Raw genomic sequence first — 22,350 nt, forward strand, 5'->3', positions numbered from 1 at the left:
CATTTCAAGACAGTCTTTTTTCCAGCCGATCTGTAATTTGCATTTATTGGGTTTCAATTGCCAAAAGTGCTTCAAAGGGGAGCCGAGCCTTGCATGTTTTTTCATATTTTCTTCTTTCAAATTTCCTGTGTGGAACTTGAGCCTCCAAGGTTCCTCAGCCAGAGCCCAATCCCAGCTGAGGTCTCATAACTGACTGACTGCCAATGGCTAACACTCATCCTCATAGGGGAGATTTCAGCTGGTCGTCCCATCACTCTCTCTCTTGGACTCGCTCTGTGACTCATCATCATCCAATTTCCTTTTGAAAGATCGAGCTAGAAACAAAATGTTATGTTCGATAAAGTCTTCTTGGAAGGTTGAGGAACAGGTAGGGCCAGTGTTCTTTGTAGCTTTTTGGGCAGTTAATGGAAGGACGGAAGTCTCAAAGCAGCCTCAACCACATTCTCTGAAGTCAGCAGGCTACATTTCTTAATTGGTTTCACTCTGAACACCTCTCATACTAGTGGTTAGGGATCTCTATGGGGTTGGAGAGTTTTTTTTTTTTTTTTTTTTTTTTTTTTTTTTTTTCTTCCCATGATTCCTGTTCACAATGCTCTTTACTTGGAAAAGTTTCTGACATCTCATGAGTGAAAACCTAGACTAGTCTAACCTAGACTAGTCATTGCTGGGCGAAAGTCTCTATCTTGGCTTACAGAAGGAGAGGGGAAGTAGAGTTGTACATGTGTGATCATAAGCTTTGCATTATACATGGTAAGAGACATCCACTTCTCCACCACCTCCAGTGCTGAGAAAAGCCAAGAAGCAAAGTTAGGAGAGAAATAATTCTGGATTTGTTACTAGTTTGTCAGGGGAACAGGCTGTTAAAGTCTGCCACACACAAACCGTCTGCATTTGCAATCAACATTTTCATGCTATAGAAATTGGTATGGACTCTGTTTCCTTCAACTAATGATTATTGTTTTCTTTCAAAGTGCCTTTTGTAATTCCAAATACAATACGTATTTAATTGTCATAGCTTCACTGAAAGGGAGAAGTAAGGACCTTGGACTCCTTTACCTCAAAAGTAATTACAGTCTGTTGTTAATCTGGTATTGTTCCCCTGTAAATGTTGATATCTTCACATCACTCCGCTCTCCTTTTGTAATTCTGTTGCAATGTAACAAGTGAGCAAACCTTGGCAGGATTGATGTCTCTCTGACGATACATACTGCTTCAGCTCACTATTCCAGCACTCTGAATAGAAGATGTAAGAGTTGTTGTTCTCATTGTGCTGAGCTCTGCTACATGTTTCTAACTCTCTCTCTCTTCTTTGGTGATCCCGGTGCAGTGACTGTCCTGTGCGGTCTCTCTCCACCCCTGTTTGTCCCCCCGGCCTATCATAAAGACGCTGAGCTCAGGGACTGCGCTGCTGTAGGACCCCATGGCTCTGGGCCTTCCATCCTCCTCCATGGGCCCCTGGTCCCGGCTTGCTGAGCAGCTGCTGTTGGGGCTCCTGCTGGTGTCTGGGCTGGGCATGGCCCTTGGTCAGAGGGTTTACACCAACACATGGGCCGTCCACATCGCTGGAGGACCACACGAGGCTGACCTCATTGCCAGTAAACACGGCTTCGTCAACCATGGCAATGTGAGTTGTTGGGGATTCTTCACCCTCTTTTGTTTGTCTCTGTGTGTTTTGTCTAAGTGAATAATTAGGGAACATCTACTGCAGAAAGTGCTGCTCTAGACCGCTTTTCCCACGTTGCCTTTTAGTGCCAAAATACCTGACCTTAAATTGGCTTAAATATTTATTAGACTTGGAAGCTGCCAGCCTCTGAGACACTCGGAACCAATTTAATTATATCACTTTACTATAGCAGAAAAAATACATCTTTAAAAAAATATTATATCGGAGTAATATTGACAGTTTGATATTTATTTCCCATATAACTTGTAAATAGCAGTGCTTCTTCTGGAGATTTAGGATACATATTAGTTTACCATAGGCAGTGGTCCTTATAGAAACCCCTTGATGACTGAGTTTTAGTTAATCCATTCCAGAGAAATTACTCACCCAAAAGACTAGTTACCTGAACGACTGCAGCATTGCCTTTCTGGGTAAGATGCCTCTTCTGTTACTGTCTTACTGAGAGTGGCTGACCACAACCTCCATACGAATCAAATCACATTCTATTGGTCACATACACGTGTTTAGCAGATGTTATTGTGGGTGTAGTGAAATGCTTGAATCATACACCTGTGTGTGTCTGGAAATTTCTGCATTGTCCTGAAAGCATCACTCTGCTTTTCACACAGCTTTGATCTCATTGCTTAAGGGGAGGAGGCCTTCAAAGCCCCCCCCCCCCCCCCATATGCTCAGCCTGCTGTTTTGTTTGTGGTAAATGAGTTTATCAGAAAAATGGCCTCCCTCATCTCTCTGACATGTTAGCATTCTCAACACTAACAGTCTTCCATGCTTTTCAGTTTCTGTTCAATTAAACATCCCACAAACATTTTTCTGTGGTGGTCTTCCTTTGTCGCAGATGAGAGGCAAGTTTCATGTGGCATTAACAGAACTTACTCCCCGTCTTCTCCTCAATGTGTTGTGTTGTGGCATTGTTTGCATAGCTGAGCTGTGTTTGACAGGAACAGATGATCCTATAGGAGTTTCCTGACTGGAACGCCCAATCAGAGCGTGGGTGAGATGGGACTTTGAACTATGAATTGCACAATGCGGCTGAGGGAAGACTAACAGGCAGTGACAGGAATGGGACTCCGATCCAATGAGCAACACCAGGGTTGGGTTTAGGTTTTCACTTTTCCTTTCCTTCCTTCCGTTTTGAGGACAATCTATGAATAATTAAGCTCTCCTTGGGATAGTTTGTTGTTGGTGCACCAGTGGGGGGGGGGGGGGGGGGGGGGTGCAAGAAATGAAACATTTCCTGTTTGTAAGTGGGCCAATTATATTCTCTGGTTGTAAGTGGGCCAATTATATTCTCTGGTTGTAAGTGGGCCAATTATATTCTCTGGTTGTAAGTGGGCCAATTATATTCTCTGGTTGCTCCATCAGAAGACTTCAATGTGGGCATGATGAATAGAATGACTTTGTTTTTTTGCCTCTGTCTTTTTGCATCCATTTCACATGTAACTTTTATAGCTTCCTTCCTGGTTCGCATGTATCCTGCTAGGCAACTAAATCTCACGTCTTCCAGTTAGAGATCATTCAATGATTCATCTGGTCATGGAAAATATCAGTGTAAGATAATAATTATTCCGGTGACATAAGGTGATACCGTTTAGTTTTTTTTATTTTTATCATTCTGACATGTCTATGTAATAGTTTCCATACAGATTTTTGGTATGCTGCCTACTTTGGAAATGTAGTGGCTGTTTGTCAATTTCCTTTAAAATGCCCCTTTGCCTAAAGGTCTGTTTTATACTAATGCCATGGGCAATAATGTTGATTTATCAAATAATGATCTGAACCACATAGTAAACATCAGCTTAGTCCTTTTTAGAGCTCAGACTGACTCAATAAAGGTTGCAAATCGGGGGTGGGGGGGTGGGGGGAGGAATCTATCAATGGTTTCTGAAAACTCACCAGAGAGAGATGAAATAAGATTGCTTAATCCCTTTGGGGAAAATATGTTGGGAAAATAACTGGATTGTGAAATCACTAGCTAGTGAGCAAACACAAAATGGTTGCAAGAAAATATTATATTTTTTTAGTTTTCTTTATATAATATGTTTACATTGCATCCATGAACAGATTATATTTTGGGCTATGGGAAGGTCAGACAATAAACCTTCCCTCACACTGACTCCTATTTTGTATTTAGTGGGTGTATAATGTCAGTAATTGGTAGTGGTGTGGGCTTGTTGGCTGACGTGTGGGTTACTGATTGGTTCTAATGGAAAGGGGGACCCAGTAATTCTTCCTTCTGAGGGAATTGAAGGAGAGTTTAATCAGCCTGCCCTGCCAGTGTGACCGGTGACCGGCCCTAACGTGGTAGTTTGAGTTTATTTTATTTTTACAGGGACAGTGCACATTAATCAACATTTCAGTAAAAGTGCCAGTTTTAGCCAGCTGGCTAATTTTCAACCGCAGTCCCTGAGCTTAGCTTAGTTTACCTCTGTAGCAGTCGGTCAACCATGGACAGTAGTGGATATTTGGGGGGCGAGGTAAGGGATTGTTGCTCCTTCTTCCACATCAACTGACCCCTCTTTCCCCTGTGTGATATGACAGTAATTGAAGAGCTTGGTCGTTTACGAAGCCAGGCTTCCTGCACTGGGGCAGGCTTGGACTGTGGGTCTCTCTGTTGACAGATGTTAGGCTTCTCCATTTTAAAGACTATACCCCACCACTCTTCACAGGGCATCCATTTTTGATTAGGGCACCCAGATCAGCCACCTCACTGTATTCCGACAGCATTTCTTACCGATCAACAGGAATGTTGCAAACTAATCAGTAATCTCACTGTGAAATGTCCAATGGGCTTGTTTTTACTGTGATTACTGGTAAGCCATTAACTATGTGTTGGCCATAAGGGAGTAAGGAATCCAGACATGACCATTAGAGATACTTACTCAGACTGTGTCCAGGAAACTGCGAGCTGTGTGTGGGCGTCTGTCTGTATGACTGCTGAGTAGATGTGTCCCATCACCATAAAGGGATCTGAACATGTTGGAGACTTAAAAAGCTGTTTTGAGCCAAAATGGTGAAAAGTTTTGGGCCTCCGTTCGGCTGACCAAAGCCAAGTTTAGCCAAGCCTCATTGGTCAGATCAGTAACTCTACTCAGCTAATGTGCTTTACTCTGACCTTTTGCTCTGCAAAACAACACTATTTTCTCTACATGGTTATACCTGGCCCAGCCCCAGACCTACAGCGGGGAGGGACATGCTGTAATCACAACACTTCAGCTTTTATAAGCTCTTGTCCTCCACTTTAGAGTTGTCTGGAAATGGAGTCTGAAATGTCGTTACGTTTTTCTCTCCGCAGCAGTGTGGTATTGGAGTCTTCTCAGACTCCAATACCACACAGATTGCTCTTCCATTGCCCTCGGGACTCTTCTTGAGTAATAAGGCAGCCAACTTCCTCAATACAAGCGTGGCACTTCTGTGGTGTTTGTCTAATGGTATATATTTGGCCTTCATGTTTACTCAATTGCAGTGGGCTCAGTTAGAGGACAAAGTTGACCCTGTCATGCTGTTAGCTTTCACACTGCTAGTGAGTACTCAGTCACTGTGTGTGTGATATTATAACGCTACCACCTCCAACGTGGCTACAGGAAAACCACAGTGTTTTGACATCTGCATAGGCTGTTGTAAACACATTATCTTGACACCCAGATCAGCCACCTCACTAGTAGTTTCTACATGCCTCATCCTCTGTCTCTTATCAGCTTGGTGACGCACTGCGTGACCTTAACTCCCTCAGACCCAAATCATAAACCTTTCGGGAGGAAAAGCCCTTTCACAGGGTGACGTGGCATGAAACCTGCAAACGTAGAAATTCCCAGCCAATGTGTCCCCAGAAGATTGAACATCGCACCTAGAGCAGCACTGACTACAGCAGTGTTTGTTTTGTGGACAAGGCAAGGCCACAAACGGCATCAGGCAAGGTTGATCACTTGATGGGCTGTTAATGCAATGTGTGCAGACCCCCCCCCCCCCCCCCCCCCCCCCCCCCGCCCCCCCACTCATTAAAATAGACCATTAGGCAAAGGAGAGGGGCCAACTGGGCACTAAGAGTGAGAGGGAGCGAGGAGCTCTGTACGGCCTGCTTGGCTGAATGAAGTGGGAGATGATTGGAGTATGGTAATGAAGGGAGCAGCGTTTTACATTTACGAGGGGGTGCTGGGGTGTAGAGCAGCGAGTCTGAACTCGCCATAGGTGGTTGTGTGTGTGTGTGTGTGTGGTAAGGTCATGCTGGGGGTGTTCCGTCCGTCTGTATTTTGAAGGCCTTTCGGACTCATCTCATTACCATGTGGATCAGTTCATCTGCTTTATCTAGCTTTATCTAGCTGTATAGAAGGCCATAGCTTGAGCCCACAGCTGCATGGACTGGGGCCTTACAGAACCATGACTACACCTTACTACATGGAACAGTCACATATGTTCAACCAACAGTACATCATTTATGTGCCGTATCTGGAAGGAGATAAAACGATCATGCAGAAATGCAATAATACCAATGCAGAGAGATTCTCTATTGAAATAGTTGTACTTAATGATCTGCCTGATGCAGTGAGGCATCCATCGCCAGTCATTGTGCAAAAGCAATTGTAGTAGATCTCTAATCAAAGCAGTGATTCTGCCTTCCCTGGACTGATGAAGGAAATGAGGGTTGCGTGAGCAGGACCTGGTGAGGAATGGCATGCCCCAGCTGTGGTGTGGGGCTGGTGTGTGCAGGTGTTGTATTGAAGTGAAGGGAGGGCAGGGGGATCACAGGCTGCAGCTGAGGGGTTTTATGACCCCCCTGATTGTCCCTGTAGAGTTCCCCTCCACCCCTGGGACTCAGCAGCTCTGGCCCCTGGCTGTTTTTTTTTACAGCAATGAGCCACTGATCTCTCTGTTAAAAACGCAAGCACCTTTTTCTAATTTCACTGTTAAAAGTGGATTTGATAGGTGGCCAAATGGCCCGAGAATATATAATTTTTCTCGTTGCGTGCTAGAGCTCTCCGACAATGCAGGTGTACTGCGGTAGTTGGCGTTTCTCAACTTTGGGTGTTTTGCCTAAGCTGTGTCTGGCCTGCCTGAGACGTCTCTACTCCATCATGCCTGAGACGTCTCTACTTCATCATGCCTGAGACGTCTCTACTCCATCATGCCTGAGACGTCTCTACTCCATCATGCCTGAAGCTCATAAAGCCTGTGATGTTGTTGATGAGGCTTGAGTCCTGGTGTTAAACCTGTCCCTCTGCTGGAATAGTCTGCTATTTCTGGGGCTCACCTCGTCTCGTGTGGTTTACTGCCCCTGCCTGGCTTAATGGTCTCATCTCTCTGGTCCTCTTTCTATCTAATCCTGATTAAACACATCTATCCACAGTCAATTACTGTCATTATAGCGTGATTTCACCCTGGCTTTTATAACATGGGTGACCTTCTGGCACCGTCATTGGGTTGGGATAAGTCGACTAGCAGAAGTTACACACACTTGTATATGAAGTTGAGGTGTTTGAAAAGCAGTGTTTGCATGATGGATGTCTTTCTTTTCTCCACCTACTTTCACATAGTACATAGTTCCCAGGAATTTAGAACAGGTTTGTGCTGTTTCCCTTTTCGAGAAGAGATGCAAATGCCTTGCTACTGGTGTACAGATCTTTAACAAAATCTGCCTTTTCTGTCCCATTTTCTTTAATGACAACTTCTTTTGATTATTTCTAGACAGATGTGGGAAGGAAGCTGATTAATAAATAAATGCCTCATTGTTTCCTGCACACGCACATCAAAGTAGAATCCAGCGTTTCTCAGAACCCTGCCGTTTCCTTTTTTCTCAAAGAGCGCTGTGGTTTCTGTCACTAATGGCTGATGTGAACGCTTCCTGTGTTCATGGTGTAAGCTAGGATGAGGAAGTGCAAGGTGGGGTACTCTTATTAGAGAAGGTCAAATCTCTTCATCTTTATGATAATAAGAACAGGAGCCTCCAGTTCATTTCACTGGTTGAACCTCCAACTCTGTGCCTGTTGTGTTAAGAGTACTCTATCCCTTCTGTACTACGTGGAACCACAACGCACAAGGCCTAGCATTAAACCCATACATGATCTAATGGGGAAGGATGGTCCATCTCTGCCATCGTGAGATGGGCTGATTCTAATCAGTGCTGGTACAGACCAGCACCATGACTGGGCGTGATTAGTGTTAAAGGGGGCAATTCCATCTAAAATGCCCCATGAGCATCAACATGTGAAGTTCATAGGCTCATGTCAAATGAAGGTGAAGAGTCTATCCTTTTTGAGAAATTAAAGCATATACATTTTTCAACCATTTTCCATCCTACAAATTAGGAATAAGCAAAGGCGTATCAATAACGGAATTACTGCAATGGAATTGGCTACAAGGGGAGATGATGGTAGTCACAAACCACAGTTGGTTCACCTGCTTACTGTCCTTCCTTCCACTGGCATACTGTTATGTTCAGCTCATAACTTTTATATTTTCTATTTTTTTTTCTGGTGGTCAAAGCAAGACTGTGAGAAAATCTGGACAGCCCCTCCCTCTCACTCTTACTCTCTTTCTCTCTCTGCTGCTTTCCCTCGTCTCTCTCCAGTTAATGGGCACGTTCCTCTGCCTCTGCATTGCTGATGCCTGCCAGATCTTACAACACCTAGATTTTATCAGCTAGCCACATATGTTACAACAATCTGTCAGTTGGTGACAGTAAATGACGTGCCATGCAATCGGCGTCTGAGCTGCATGCGCCTATTTACCTACCCTCTTTATTTACTGTGACAAGCATCTTCACTGACAGACACTGGATGTCCATGGACGTTGAAAAGTAGTTCATTGAAATTCAGTCAATCCACCCTGGCCGGACCAAATCTGAACCAATCAGACGTCTGTTTCACAAGTTTGCACAGCACAGCAGTGCACACTGGAGTGGAGTACAGTATAATGTACTATACTGAACATATCTACTGTACTCTACTGTGATGTTCAAGCTTGTGAAAAACAGATGTATATGATTGGTTCAGATTTGGTCCGGGCCAACCAAATGTGGTCTAGTTTGGGGGCGGAGCTCATTATAATAATAGCCCGTGTGTAGATTAATACCCAAATAATTGAAATATTTCCCCCAAATGTCTACCTTTGTGTACCAATTCAGGCTACATCACCATGAAGATAATGATATCCATAATTATGAATTTCTGTATAGTACAGCTCCGGGACCAATGTTATAATTCTGTTACCGGATGTAAATACACTTCGCCTACTACAGTTCAGTAACCAGGTGTCATGTCATAGCTGACAAGCCATTCTTTCTGCAGACTTAATATTCATTCGTAGCAGATTTATTTTATTTTTTGTAGAGAAAAACAATCTAATTCTGTTACCAAACTTTGCATCTGCACAGTTCTTCCAGTAATTGTGTTTTTGTGAAATTTTCTATGTACAGTGCCTTGCGAAAGTATTCGGCCCCCTTAAACTTTGCGACCTTTTGCCACATTTCAACATAAAGATATAAAACTGTATTTTTTTGTGAAGAATCAACAACAAGTGGGACACAATCATGAAGTGGAACGACATTTATTGGATATTTCAAACTTTTTTAACAAATCAAAAACTGAAAAATTGGGCGTGCAAAATTATTCAGCCCCTTTACTTTCAGTGCAGTAAACTCTCTCCAGAAGTTCAGTGAGGATCTCTGAATGATCCAATGTTGACCTAAATGACTAATGATGATAAATACAATCCACCTGTGTGTAATCAAGTCTCCGTATAAATGCACCTGCACTGTGATAGTCTCAGAGGTCCGTCAAAAGCGCAGAGAGCATCATGAAGAACAAGGAACACACCAGGCAGGTCCGAGATACTGTTGTGAAGAAGTTTAAAGCCGGATTTGGATACAAAAAGATTTCCCAAGCTTTAAACATCCCAAGGAGCACTGTGCAAGCGATAATATTGAAATGGAAGGAGTATCAGACCACTGCAAATCTACCAAGACCTGGCCGTCCCTCAACTTTCAGCTCATACAAGGAGAAGACTGATCAGAGATGCAGCCAAGAGGCCCATGATCACTCTGGATGAACTGCAGAGATATACAGCTGAGGTGGGAGACTCTGTCCATAGGACAACAATCAGTCGTATATTGCACAAATCTGGCCTTTATGGAAGAGTGGCAAGAAGAAAGCCATTTCTTAAAGATATCCATAAAAAGTGTTGTTTAAAGTTTGCCACAAGCCACCTGGGAGACACACCAAACATGTGGAAGAAGGTGCTCTGGTCAGATGAAACCAAAATTGAACTTTTTGTCAACAATGCAAAACGTTATGTTTGGCGTAAAAGCAACACAGCTCATCACCCTGAACACACCATCCCCACTGTCAAACATGATGGTGGCAGCATCATGGTTTGGGCCTGTGTTTCTTCAGCAGGGACAGGGAAGATGGTTAAAATTGATGGGAAGATGGATGGAGCCAAATACAGGACCATTCTGGAAGAAAACCTGATGGAGTCTGCAAAAGACCTGAGACTGGGACGGAGATTTGTCTTCCAACAAGACAATGATCCAAAACATAGAGCAAAATCTACAATGGAATGGTTCAAAAATAAACATATCCAGGTGTTAGAATGGCCAAGTCAAAGTCCAGACCTGAATCCAATCGAGAATCTGTGGAAAGAACTGAAAACTGCTGTTCAAAAATGCTCTCCATCCAACCTCACTGAGCTCGAGCTGTTTTGCAAGGAGGAATGGGAAAAAATGTCAGTCTCTCGATGTGCAAAACTGATAGAGACATACCCCAAGCGACTTACAGCTGTAATCGCAGCAAAAGATGTCCATCTCCTAAAGGCATGGCTAACTATGGCAAGCTAAGGCCTATACACTATATGTAGCAAGACTGGAGGCCTATCTGTGCACCACAGGCATCCGGAGTGTTTATCTGTTAGATGCCCCATCTGTATAGTTCTTGTTTTCGCTCTAGACTTCTCTGTTCTGTTGTCAGAAGTCTCTCTGCTCTGTCTCCTTCCCAGTGCATTTACCTTTGTTTTGATCTTGTGATTGTGCGAAACGACAAGATCATTTTCATGCAAGGTAATGCACAACACATCCGCATGCTCATCTTTTTAGCAGTTGATCTCTGGCATAGAGCTGGACAATGAGGACTAGACGATTGTAAGTGCGCATTGCAGCGGTGCCAAATTACTTTTGGTTCCAAATGTCCATGGGCATATTGTAGTGCAGTGCCAGAACTCCCTGCACCTACTGTAAATCACCAGGCCTGGTGACAGTGAGGACAGATGAAAGCTTGCCGCTGCAGAAAAACACTATGTAAGCACACACACACACACACACACTCTCTCTTTGCTATGTTGACCGAAGTTGGTTTTGATAAATAGCTTTACCATGTCTCAAATTGGACAGAGGGGAATCTTGAACGATATAAATAAAATCCAGTGTTCATGGGAACTGTGTGTGTTTCCAACTCTTCAAGTCTCTCTACTAGCTGCTGGACCTGGGCCACTCCACCAGCCATAAATCATCTGTGACCCTTTTTGTTTTACTCTTGATGCTTTCTCTAGCCCTCTAAAATGTAGCTATGGCTAATGTGGAACAGAACCTCAGGCTCAAATACAAGAGGCTGGACTCACACAGCCCATAATTGGTCCCTGGGGAGTCCAGGCTATTGACTGGGAGGCAAAAGGGGTTTGAAGTGATTTGCTGGAGAGCAAGGAATGAGGAGGTTATTGGGAGAGAGCGACACAGAGAAAATGGCGCGCTGATGGTCTTTGAGGCCCCACTAGGCAGAATTCGGCTCGACTCCACAAAGGTGCTTTCTCCTGTGCACAGCACCAGTTCAGGTCCTAAACATAACTGAACTCACCCATATCATGCTCCCTCACCCCTCTTCATACAACTTATCTCAAACACAAACTCCTCTTCAACCCCTACTCCCCCTTTTCTCTCACAGCCTGAACAGAAGGACTCTCTCATGATATGGTTTCTTGGAGAAACTGTTGGCGCCCATTGTGGTGTGGTAAGGTGACTTTGTTGGCTTACGAGTTACCACTCCCTTGGTTGGAAAGACTGTATTGGAAACACTTTGGCTATAGATCTCCTGTGGTAAGTATTGCATTATGGCTTTGCAGTGTTTTGTGACATGGCACACTTGTGCAATCGCTGTGTCAATCTTTAACAGGCCTGTGACTGTGCTGTGGACTCGGCTGTGGCCTACTTTAGCCAATGAGAGCTGACGGGTCTAAGGGAGCGTGCAGCTTCTATACAGCCAGAGCAGGATGCCTCTTAGAGACTGCAGCTTTGAATTGCCGTAATATCACCGCGACTGTGGCCCTTAGACCTAACCATGGGAGTTGGCCCTTAGACCTAACCATGGGAGTTGGCCCTTAGACCTAACCATGGGAGTTGGCCCTTAGACCTAACCATGGGAGTTGGCCCTTAGACCTAACCATGGGAGTTGGCCCTTAGACCTAACCATGGGAGTTGGCCCTTAGACCTAACCATGGGAGTTGGCCCTTAGACCTAACCATGGGAGTTGGCCCTTAGACCCAACCATGGGAGTTGGCCCTTAGACCCAACCATGGGAGTTGGCCCTTAGACCCAACCATGGGAGTTGGCCCTTAGACCCAACCATGGGAGTTGGCCCTTAGACCCAACCATGGGAGTTGGCCCTTAGACCCAACCATGGGAGTTGGCCCTTAGACCCAACCATGGGAGTTGGCCCTTAGACCCAACCATGGGAGTTGGCCCTTAGACCCAACCATGGGAGTTGGCCCTTAGACCCAACCATGGGAGTTGGCCCTTAGACCCAACCATGGGAGTTGGCCCTTAGACCCAACCATGGGAGTTGGCCCTTAGACCCAACCATGGGAGTTGGCCCTTAGACCCAACCATGGGAGTTGGCCCTTAGACCCAACCATGGGAGTTGGCCCTTAGACCCAACCATGGGAGTTGGCCCTTAGACCCAACCATGGGAGTTGGCCCTTAGACCCAACCACGGGAGTTGGCCCTTAGACCCAACCACGGGAGTTGGCCCTTAGACCCAACCACGGGAGTTGGCCCTTAGACCCAACCACGGGAGTTGGCCCTTAGACCCAACCACGGGAGTTGGCCCTTAGACCCAACCATGGGAGTTGGCCCTTAGACCCAACCATGGGAGTTGGCCCTTAGACCCAACCATGGGAGTTGGCCCTTAGACCCAACCATGGGAGTTGGCCCTTAGACCCAACCATGGGAGTTGGCCCTTAGACCCAACCATGGGAGTTGGCCCTTAGACCCAACCATGGGAGTTGGCCCTTAGACCCAACCATGGGAGTTGGCCCTTAGACCTAACCATGGGAGTTGGCCCTTAGACCTAACCATGGGAGTTGGCCCTTAGACCTAACCATGGGAGTTGGCCCTTAGACCTAACCATGGGAGTTGGCCCTTAGACCTAACCATGGGAGTTGGCCCTTAGACCTAACCATGGGAGTTGGCCCTTAGACCTAACCATGGGAGTTGGCCCTTAGACCTAACCATGGGAGTTGGCCCTTAGACCTAACCATGGGAGTTGGCCCTTAGACCTAACCATGGGAGTTGGCCCTTAGACCTAACCATGGGAGTTGGCCCTTAGACCTAACCATGGGAGTTGGCCCTTTGAGATGGACGGTCTCGTAGTGCAGAGAAATGTGACTTTCTCCTCCCACCTCTTTGGTGGTTAACAGTTTACCTCTGCATTGTCTTTGCCCCCCCCCCCCCTTCTCCCATCCCCCTCTCTGCTGCGCCCCCTGACATTCATTACGCTGTAATGATATTCATCAAAGTGTCTCTGGCCTCTTGCGAATGGTGGAATCAACTTTGTTTTGCTCCAGAGTTGGAGTTGAGGCATGGGACATTTTGATGGTTTTGGAACACGTATAACTTTTTGTAACCTTTTTGGTGATGAGCCTGAAGGCAGAGCATTATTATGAAAGGACCTTTCATCATCTGCGAAACCATCCTCAACTTGGCCCGTGAGAACAGTCCGTAGTCGAGGGTAATGCATTACAAAAGCTGCGCTTGTTTGGTGCTGCGTAAAGAGACATGACCTGAGTATGACGTAAACCTCTGGACAGAGCCAGGCTGGGATGGCCGCACCCCGACTCCCAAACAAGAAAAGCCAGCTGGTCAGCAGGCGGCCATCTGTAGCCGACATCAGAGGAGTGGACACCCAGATCGCCAGGGACCAGAGACGAGCCAGGGGAACTTCAGTGTCTGTTATTCCCCTGCTCCCTCTCAGGACAGGGATGGGTCAGGGCTGAAGGACTGAGGTGAACCACTCACAAGTGCTGTAACTAGAGCCAGATGTGCTGAGGGGACACAAATGCCCGCACACACTCACAAACACACGAAACACGCTGGGTCACCTCTCCTCACATCTGACAGGGATGTGTGTAGAAGGCTGTGACAGTAATTGAATAACTGTGTAACTAAAGGTTATGGATAAAGACCTTGATGACCATAAAATAACCCTCAAAACGGTTAAATAGGCTTACATCCATTTTAGGATTTATTTTAACTTTATATTCATGTAGACAAAGTTGTCCTAATAGCAGGAGTGTGCTAATGATTTAAGCAATTGTTTTGCTAACTCAGTCTGTCTATTCAACTTTCTACATCTCCTCTCCTATGGCACTTCAGTAAAAATATTTTATGTGGCCATTCTTTTATACTTTGTTATTATTCAACAGCAGTCGACAAGGTTGTTCTGGCTCTGAGGCCTATGATGAACTAATGTGTCGTGGACAATGTGCCAATCCTCTCCAACCTGGCATGGTATAATTTGATACTGAATAGTTTCTTAATTTGTATACTAATCCATGCTGATCAGGCCCGGCTCTGGCTGATATGCCGCCCTAGGCGAGAAAGAAAAATTGCCGCCCTCTTATCCCTGCCAAGTAGAATAGTAAGCCTAGGCTATACAGTGTCGGCCTGCAATGCATTTTTACGAATGCCCATGTAGTAGCCTCGCATTTGAAAAACAGGCAATTTAATGACTGTCATTTGGTTATATTCATTTCTGTGAATGCATGTATTATTTACCGTTCTCACGCCTGCTACGTGCAAAATGTAGGAAAGTGCCCATTTGGCAATGTCTGATTTCTTTCATGACTCACCACCTCTACCACTAATAAGCTGAGCTTCCCAGTAACTTTTTCTTCACCTCACACAATGGTAACGAAGTCTGTTTTTCTCACATCTATTGCAAAAGATAGTTCCTTTAGTATTTGAAAAATCTTTCCAACACTCCCGGGCCTCTAATCACCAAGCCAAGAGCAAAATATCATGATCTGAAAATTCCATATATCCAGTGGAAACATCATTTAATCTGTCCCGAGCTCACTGAAGGCCCAGAATAAGCTAGTTGACACAATGTTTCAAATTCGCTAGCACCAGCTCCTGGCTGAACCCAGTTGATGATTTGATACAATGTTGCACTTCACTAGCAATAGCTCAAGTCAAAGTGAGGCAGGGAGGTGGAGTAGAGAGATGAATGTGATAACTAGAATTTTTAACAGGATATTTTCTGTTTTTATTTTTCTGCTTTAGGCCTATGTATTTGACTTAGTTGACAATGGAAGTTATAGGCCTACTGCTGCACTGGTCTAATAGGCCATCTCTGAGTTCTATGCGTTCATTTCTTTAGTCGCCAGTGGACCACAGCGTATCAATGTGTCCACATGGCAGAGGCTGGTGCTCTCGCCTTAGTTGAATTTTAACTTTTAGATTTTGAATTTTTCTTCATTTTATGATTAACCTATCTAGGACTGGGGTTCCGCAACAGCCAGTGAAAGTGCAGGGTGCCAAATTCAAATTCCTCAAGCATACAAGTATTTTACACCATTTTAATGATAAAATTCTCGTTAATCCAGCCACAGTATCTGATTTCAAAAAGCATTTACAGCGAAAGCACCACAAACGATTGTTAGGTCACCACCAAGCCATAGAAAAACACAGCCATTTTGTCTAGCCAAAGAGAGGAGTCACAAAAAGCAGAAATAGAGAGAAAATGAATCACTAACCTTTGATCGTCATCAGATGACACTCATAGGACTCCATCTTACACAATACATGTATGTTTTGTTTGATAAAGTTCATATTTATATACAAAAATCGGAGTGTATATTGGCGCGTTACGTTCAGTAGTTCTAAAACATGCAGTGATATTGCAGAGAGCCACATCAATTTACAGAAATACTCATAATAAACATTGATAAAGATTTGACTATTATAAACTTCTCCTTAATGCAACCGCTGTGTCAGATTTCAAAAAAACTTTACGGGGAAAGCAAACCATGCAATAATCTGAGTACAGCCTTTAGACAACAAAGCAGCCAAAGAGATACCTGCCATATTGGGTAGTCAACATTACTCAGAAATAGCATTTTAAATATTCACTCACCTTTGATCTTCATCAGAATGCACTCCCAGAAATCACAGTTCCACCTTAAATGTTTTGATTGGTTCGATAATGTCCATCAGTTATGTCCAAATATTTTCTTTTGTTAGGGCGTTTGGTAAACAAATCCAAAAGCGGGTTCAGGTCGCTCCGAACATCGGACAAAACGTTCAAAAAGTTCCGTTACAGCCGGTAGAAACATGCCAACTTAAGTATGGAACCAGTCTTTAGGATGTTTTTAACATAAAACCTCATTTAATGTTCCAACCAGACAATTCCTTTGTCTCTACAAATGAAGTGAAACGTAGCTACCTTTCACGTGAGCGCGCCAGACCGAGGCTGTGGCACTCTGTCAGACCACTCACTCAAAGAGCCCTTATGAGCCCCTCCTTTAAAGTAGAATCCTCAAAACAGGTTCTAAATACTGTTGACAACTAGTGGAAGCCTTGGGAAGTGAAACATAACTAATATCACCCTGTATCTTCAATGGGGGCTGAGTTGAAAAACTATAAACCTCAGATTTCCCACTTCCTGGTTGGATTTTTCTCAGGTTTTTGCCTGCCATATGAGTTCTGTTATACTCAGACATCATTCAAACAGTTTTAGAAACTTCAGTGTGTTTTCTATCCAATACTAATAATAATATGCATATATTAGCATCTGGGACAGGGTAGGAGGCAGTTCACTCTGGGCACGCTATTCATCCAAAAGTGAAAATGCTGCCCCCTATCCCAAAAAGGTTAACCACATGACAATGATTTTTGAAATTTAAAATGTTATTGAAATGAAACTTCCACAATAATGCACATAATAAATAAATGTCATGCAGATTGGTAGAAATGGTAGGATAAATTGTAAGCTTCTCCAAACTTCCCCTGAAAAGAACCGGCATCAATCAAAGCCACCAGCATATGTCAGACACAAGCAAATATTTATCCTTTCCTTAAAACGTATGAAAAAACGTAGGTCTACCTTAGGCTTTCCGGATAGGCTATAAGATAATGACTTGACAAGGAAAGTATGAAGGCGACAACTATGCTGTAGTATGACGTTGGCGACAAATAAAATGGAAACGAATACACGCAGCATGTCCTTAGCCTATTTATCAGTGGCGCTGATTATTGAGGTGGAGTGTGTTGGAAATATTTTTTAAATACTGTAAGGACATATAATAATCTGGATGTTGACTTACTGTGTGAGGTGAAGACAAAATGATTGTGAAGGCCAGCTTATTAGTGGTGGCGAGTTGACAATCAGACATCCCCCAAATGGGCACTTTCCTACATTTTGACATTTGAGAGAAGCAGGCCAGGTACTTCTATGCATGCTTAGGCGCGTACGCTTCGCCGACATTAACGAGACGGAGAAACCAGACACATGCTCATTGCTCACATGGAGTGCGTAAATAATGGTATGAAATAAACCAAAACGTGTTTCTCACAATTGTAGCAAACAACGTCTCCTCTACGAGAATGATAATGGTAAATAACTAATACATGCATTAACAGTAATTAATGTAACCAAATTAAGAGGGTTTAACGGTACATTTACTAGGCCTACGGTGTCATATGTAATGGGGAATTGATAAAAAAAAAAACTATCAAAGGGCAAACAATTCACACAATGAATAAGCAAGAATTGTCGGGAGACAGCTGAGCGCATGCATTCTGGAGAGGGACGCCATTCTTTGCCACCCCCCCATTCTTCTTGTTGCAACATCTTAAATTATACTGAAGACACTTATCTTCACATTTTAGATGCTTTTTACTGACAGCCGCAACTCAATTAGCTAGACATATTGCAACATGCGCTGTGCAAATTGCAGGCTTCCGAAGTGGGTATAGACCTACCCACTTGTGACTTCAAACAATCCACAGCTGTTTTGGGTGTCCGAAAGATGGCACCCTACACAGAGCAATATTTCCATTCACTGCCCTGGGGCATTGGGACAATTTTTTTTTAGGCCACAGGAAAGACTGCCCCCTACTGGCCCTCCAACACCACTTTCAGCAGCATCTGCTCTTCCGACCAGGACCCACCCTGCTTAGCTTCACCCTGCTTATGCTGCTGAATAGTTTCCTGTGTGTATCAAGAATGGTCCACCACCCAAGGACATCCAACCAACTTTGCATAACTGTGGGAAGCATTGGAGTAAACATGGGCCAGCATCCCTGTGGAATGCTTTTGACACCTTGAAGAGTCCATGCCCCAATGAATTGAGGCTGTTACGAGGGTGGGGTGGGGGTGCAACTCAATATTAGGAAGGTGTTCCTAATGTTTGGTATACTCTGTATGCCCGTTCACAAAGTTTCCTGAAATAGCCTGTTTGGACTCTTCTTTAATAAGAATGCCCCTGTCATGATTTCATCTTCTAAAAAGCCCATTTTCAGTAGCTTAGGCTACATTCTTTCTGTCATTTCGGCTTCCTCTCTTTGAAGAACATATGCCACTGTAATCAAATGACCGCAGCAGCAGGGTTTGTGACGCAAATATTTTGGGAAAAGAGGAAGAAAACCCTTCGGACCTCAGCCCCATGGGTGTGTTCTACACACACCGGTCTACTACTACCGTCTAAAGCTATTAGATGGAGTCAAGGTTACAAAGAAGCTGAGATGAATCACCTAAACCTCTTAGTAGATACTTGTGTATGTGGACACCTGCTCGTCTAACATCTCATAAAAGGCATTAATATGGAGTTGGTCCCCCCTTTGCTGCTATAACAGCTTCTGCTCTTCTGGGAAGGCTTTCCACTAGATTTTGGAACATTGTTGCGGGTCTTGCTTCCATTCAGCCACAAGACCATTAGTGAGGTCGGCACTGATGTTGGGCGTTTAGGCCAAATCAAGTTCTGCCATACCGATCTCAACAAATTATTTCTGTATGGACCTCACTTTGAGCACGGGGACATTGTCATGCGGAAACAGGAAGGGGCTTCCCCAAACTGTAGCCACAAAGTTGGAAGCACATAATTGTCTAGAACACATATGTCAGAGTCAAGGCCCGCTGGCCACATCCGGCCCGCAAGAAGGTTTTTTACGGCCCCTGGGATGATCTTGATTTATTATTAGAACCGGCCCGCAGCAAGCCGGCAGCCCGCAGATCTTTTACACGCACCAATACTACATTTCCCACAATGCAAAGGTGACGCACCGAGCAGTAGGCTGCTTCATTTCAATATTTATTGGCACAGCAGTCGTCAGCATCACAGTAAAATTAACTTTCAGATACCCATCAAAAATGGCAAAACGGAAGGTGGATACTGAGAACCGGGGGTTTCAAACAAGGTGGGAGTCGGAGTATATGTTCACGAAGGTAGCTGGAAAACCTGTGTGTCTTCTGTGTGGAGAAAGTGTGGCGGTACTGAAAGAGTATAATCTGAGACGACATTATGAAACGAAACACGCGGACAAAAACAAGAATATGGACATGGAACAAAGGCTACAAAAGGCCAGTTTTATTTTGGCAGAAGAGATCGCTAAATCAGCCCGGCCATTTACGGAGGGGGATTTCATCAAAAACTGCATGATTAAAGTTTGTGACGAAGTTTGCCCAGAAAAAAGGCAACTCTTTTTAAATGTGAGTCTGAGCAGAAACACCATTGCCGAGAGAGTAGACCAGTTGTCCATCAATCTAAAAGAGCAGCTTGTGAAAAAGGGAAAAGATTTTATTGCATATTCCTTGGCTGTGGATGAGAGCACCGACATTTCTGACATTGCCCAGTTGTCAATTTTCATCCGCGGAGTGGACTCCAACCTAAGCGTGACAGAGGAGTTTTTGGCTTTACGTCCTATGCATGGCACAACTACGGGGCATGATTTGTATGAAGAGGTGTCAAGATGTGTAAATGAGATGGAGCTGCCTTGGGAAAAACTCGTGGGTTTGACAACCGACGGAGCACCTGCGATGTGTGGACACAGGAGCGGACTGGTGGCGAAGATACGGGAAAAGATGCAAGAGGAAAACGCGACAGGTGAGCTGACAGCTTATCATTGTATCATACACCAGGAAGCGTTGTGCGGTAAAGCCTTGAAAATGGAGCATGTAATGAGCATCATCACGCGCACAGTTAACTTTATCAGAGCCAAAGGTTTGAATCACCGCCAGTTCAAGGCATTTCTGACGGAGTTAGAAACGGAGCATGGTGATTTGCCTTATCACACAGAGGTGCGATGGCTAAGCCAGGGAAAGGTGCTTCAAAGATGTTTCGAGCTTCGTGAGGAGATTTGTCTGTTCTTGGACAGCAAAGGGAAAGACACAACACAACTCCGAGACGAAATGTTTCTGTGTGAAATGGCTTTTCTGTGTGACATTACGAGTCATCTGAATGCAATAAACTTGCAGCTGCAGGGTCGGGATCGTGTCATCTCTGATATGTACAGTACAGTGAAGGCATTTAAAACCAAACTGACTCTGTGGGAGACGCAGATGCGGAAAGAAAATTTGAGCCACTTTCCCAGCTGCCAGACCATGAAAGAGAAGCTCTCTACCAGTGCGTTCCCGAGCACACAGTTGGCTGATAAAATAGGTATGCTTGCCGCTGACTTTCGACGCCGATTTGCTGACTTTGAAGCACAAAAAAGCAGGTTGGAACTGCTCGGTAACCCATTTGCTGTTGACGTGGAAAGCTCACCACCAAACCTCCAAATGGAGTTGATTGACCTCCAATGCAATGATGCACTGAGGGCAAAATATGCGGCAGTGGGTGCTGCGGAGTTCGCCCGTTTCCTCCCCGGCACAATGCCCCAGCTGCGCATCCAGGCTGCTCAAACGTTGTCTATGTTTGGCAGCACATACCTGTGTGAACAACTGTTTTCTTTGATGAACCTGAACAAAACATCACACAGAAGTCGACTTACTGCTGAACACCTCCACTCAATTCTGAGGATTTCTTCAGCTCAGAGCCTTACCCCGAACATTGATGAACTTGTGGAAAAGATGGGACACCACCAAGTATCACCCTCAACCTCAAACAAGTGAACATTACTGTGCAATCACATATTTAGAGTTTTTACTCAGTTCAAGTTTAAAAGTTAAAATTTAATATTTGTTTTCACTGCATGTTACTTCTCCTTAAACAAAGTGTTGTTTTTGATTAATAGATTTTTGCACTTTATTTTTTTGTATTTCAATTCCAATTATATTTTAAAAATATTTCAGTTGAGTGGATGATAGAAAATTGCTATTATTGTTTTTTCTTTGAAGTAAATTTAGCCCACTTTTGCTAAAATAGAAAATATAGTCTACTGATGGTGCCTTGAATACCGGTTTCTTTCATTTAATGTTCATGTTATGGGGATATTTATATAAAGGAAATTTGTCTTTTGTGTCTGTTGAAAATTAAAGATTACTGACAGAGCCATAAGAAAATATTGCTTTATTTATCTGATCATATTGTAATATATTTGTTAGGTTTTCAGTAGGTTCAATTAGGTTCACTAGACTATATGCGTCATTTAAAAAATTTTCAATGAACATTCGAACAGTCCGGCCCTCGTCTTGTAGCTGATTTTTTTATTTGGCCCTCCGTCCATTTGACTTTGACACCCCTGGTCTAGAATGTATGATGTAGCGGTAAGCTCTCCCTTCACTGGAACGAAGGGGCCTAGACTGGACCAAGAGAAACAGCCCCAGACCATTATTCCTCCCCCACCAAACTTTAAGGTTGGCACTGCATTCGGGCAGGTAGAGTTCTCCTGGCATCCACCAAATCCAGATTAGTCCATTGGACTGCCAGAGAACGCGTTTCCACTGCTCTAGAGTCCAATGGCGGCTAGCTTTACTCCACTCCAGCCGAAGTTTGGCATTGCGCATAGCAATCTAATGCTTGTGTGCGGCTGCACGGCCATGAAACAAATTTCATGACGCTCCCGACGAACAGTTATTGTGCGGACGTTGTTTTAGAGGCAGTTTGGAACTCTGTAGTCAGTGTTGCAACCAAGGACAAATTATTTTTACGCGCTGCGCACTTCAGCATTCGGTGGTCCCCTTCTGTGAGCTTGTGTGGCCTACCACTTCACGGCTGAGACATTATTGCTCCTAAACATTTCCCCTTCACAATAACAATAACAATATTTTCACGGAAACATGGCTCACTGGAGAGACGCTATCGGGGGCGGTGCAGCCAGCGGGTTTCTCCACGCATCGCGCCGACAGAAACAAACATCTTTCTGGTAAGAAGAGGGGCGGGGGCGTATGCCTTATGACTAACGAGACATGGTGTGATGAAAGAAACATACATCCTTCTGTTCACCTGATTTTAGAATTCCTCACAATCAGCAT

At 44.3% G+C, this 22,350-nt stretch overlaps 1 protein-coding gene across 5 annotated transcripts in view; it reads left to right on the forward strand.

Annotated features, from left to right (window-relative positions):
* LOC110506586 (furin-1) overlaps positions 1–22,350 on the forward strand; it is a 108,995-nt gene that overhangs the window by 4,846 nt on the left and 81,799 nt on the right. For 4 of the 5 annotated variants that reach the window (XM_036964201.1, XM_021586313.2, XM_036964200.1 and 1 more), the window contains exon 2: positions 1,328–1,624. In XM_036964201.1, the coding sequence (XP_036820096.1) occupies positions 1,421–1,624 (204 nt within the window). In that variant the 5' untranslated portion in view covers positions 1,328–1,420. The remainder of the gene's footprint in view (positions 1–1,327; positions 1,625–22,350) is intronic. The other variant, XM_036964202.1, reaches the window with a different exon arrangement.

This window comes from Oncorhynchus mykiss, chromosome 26 (genome assembly GCF_013265735.2).
Source record: "Oncorhynchus mykiss isolate Arlee chromosome 26, USDA_OmykA_1.1, whole genome shotgun sequence".
NCBI lineage: Eukaryota > Metazoa > Chordata > Actinopteri > Salmoniformes > Salmonidae > Oncorhynchus > Oncorhynchus mykiss.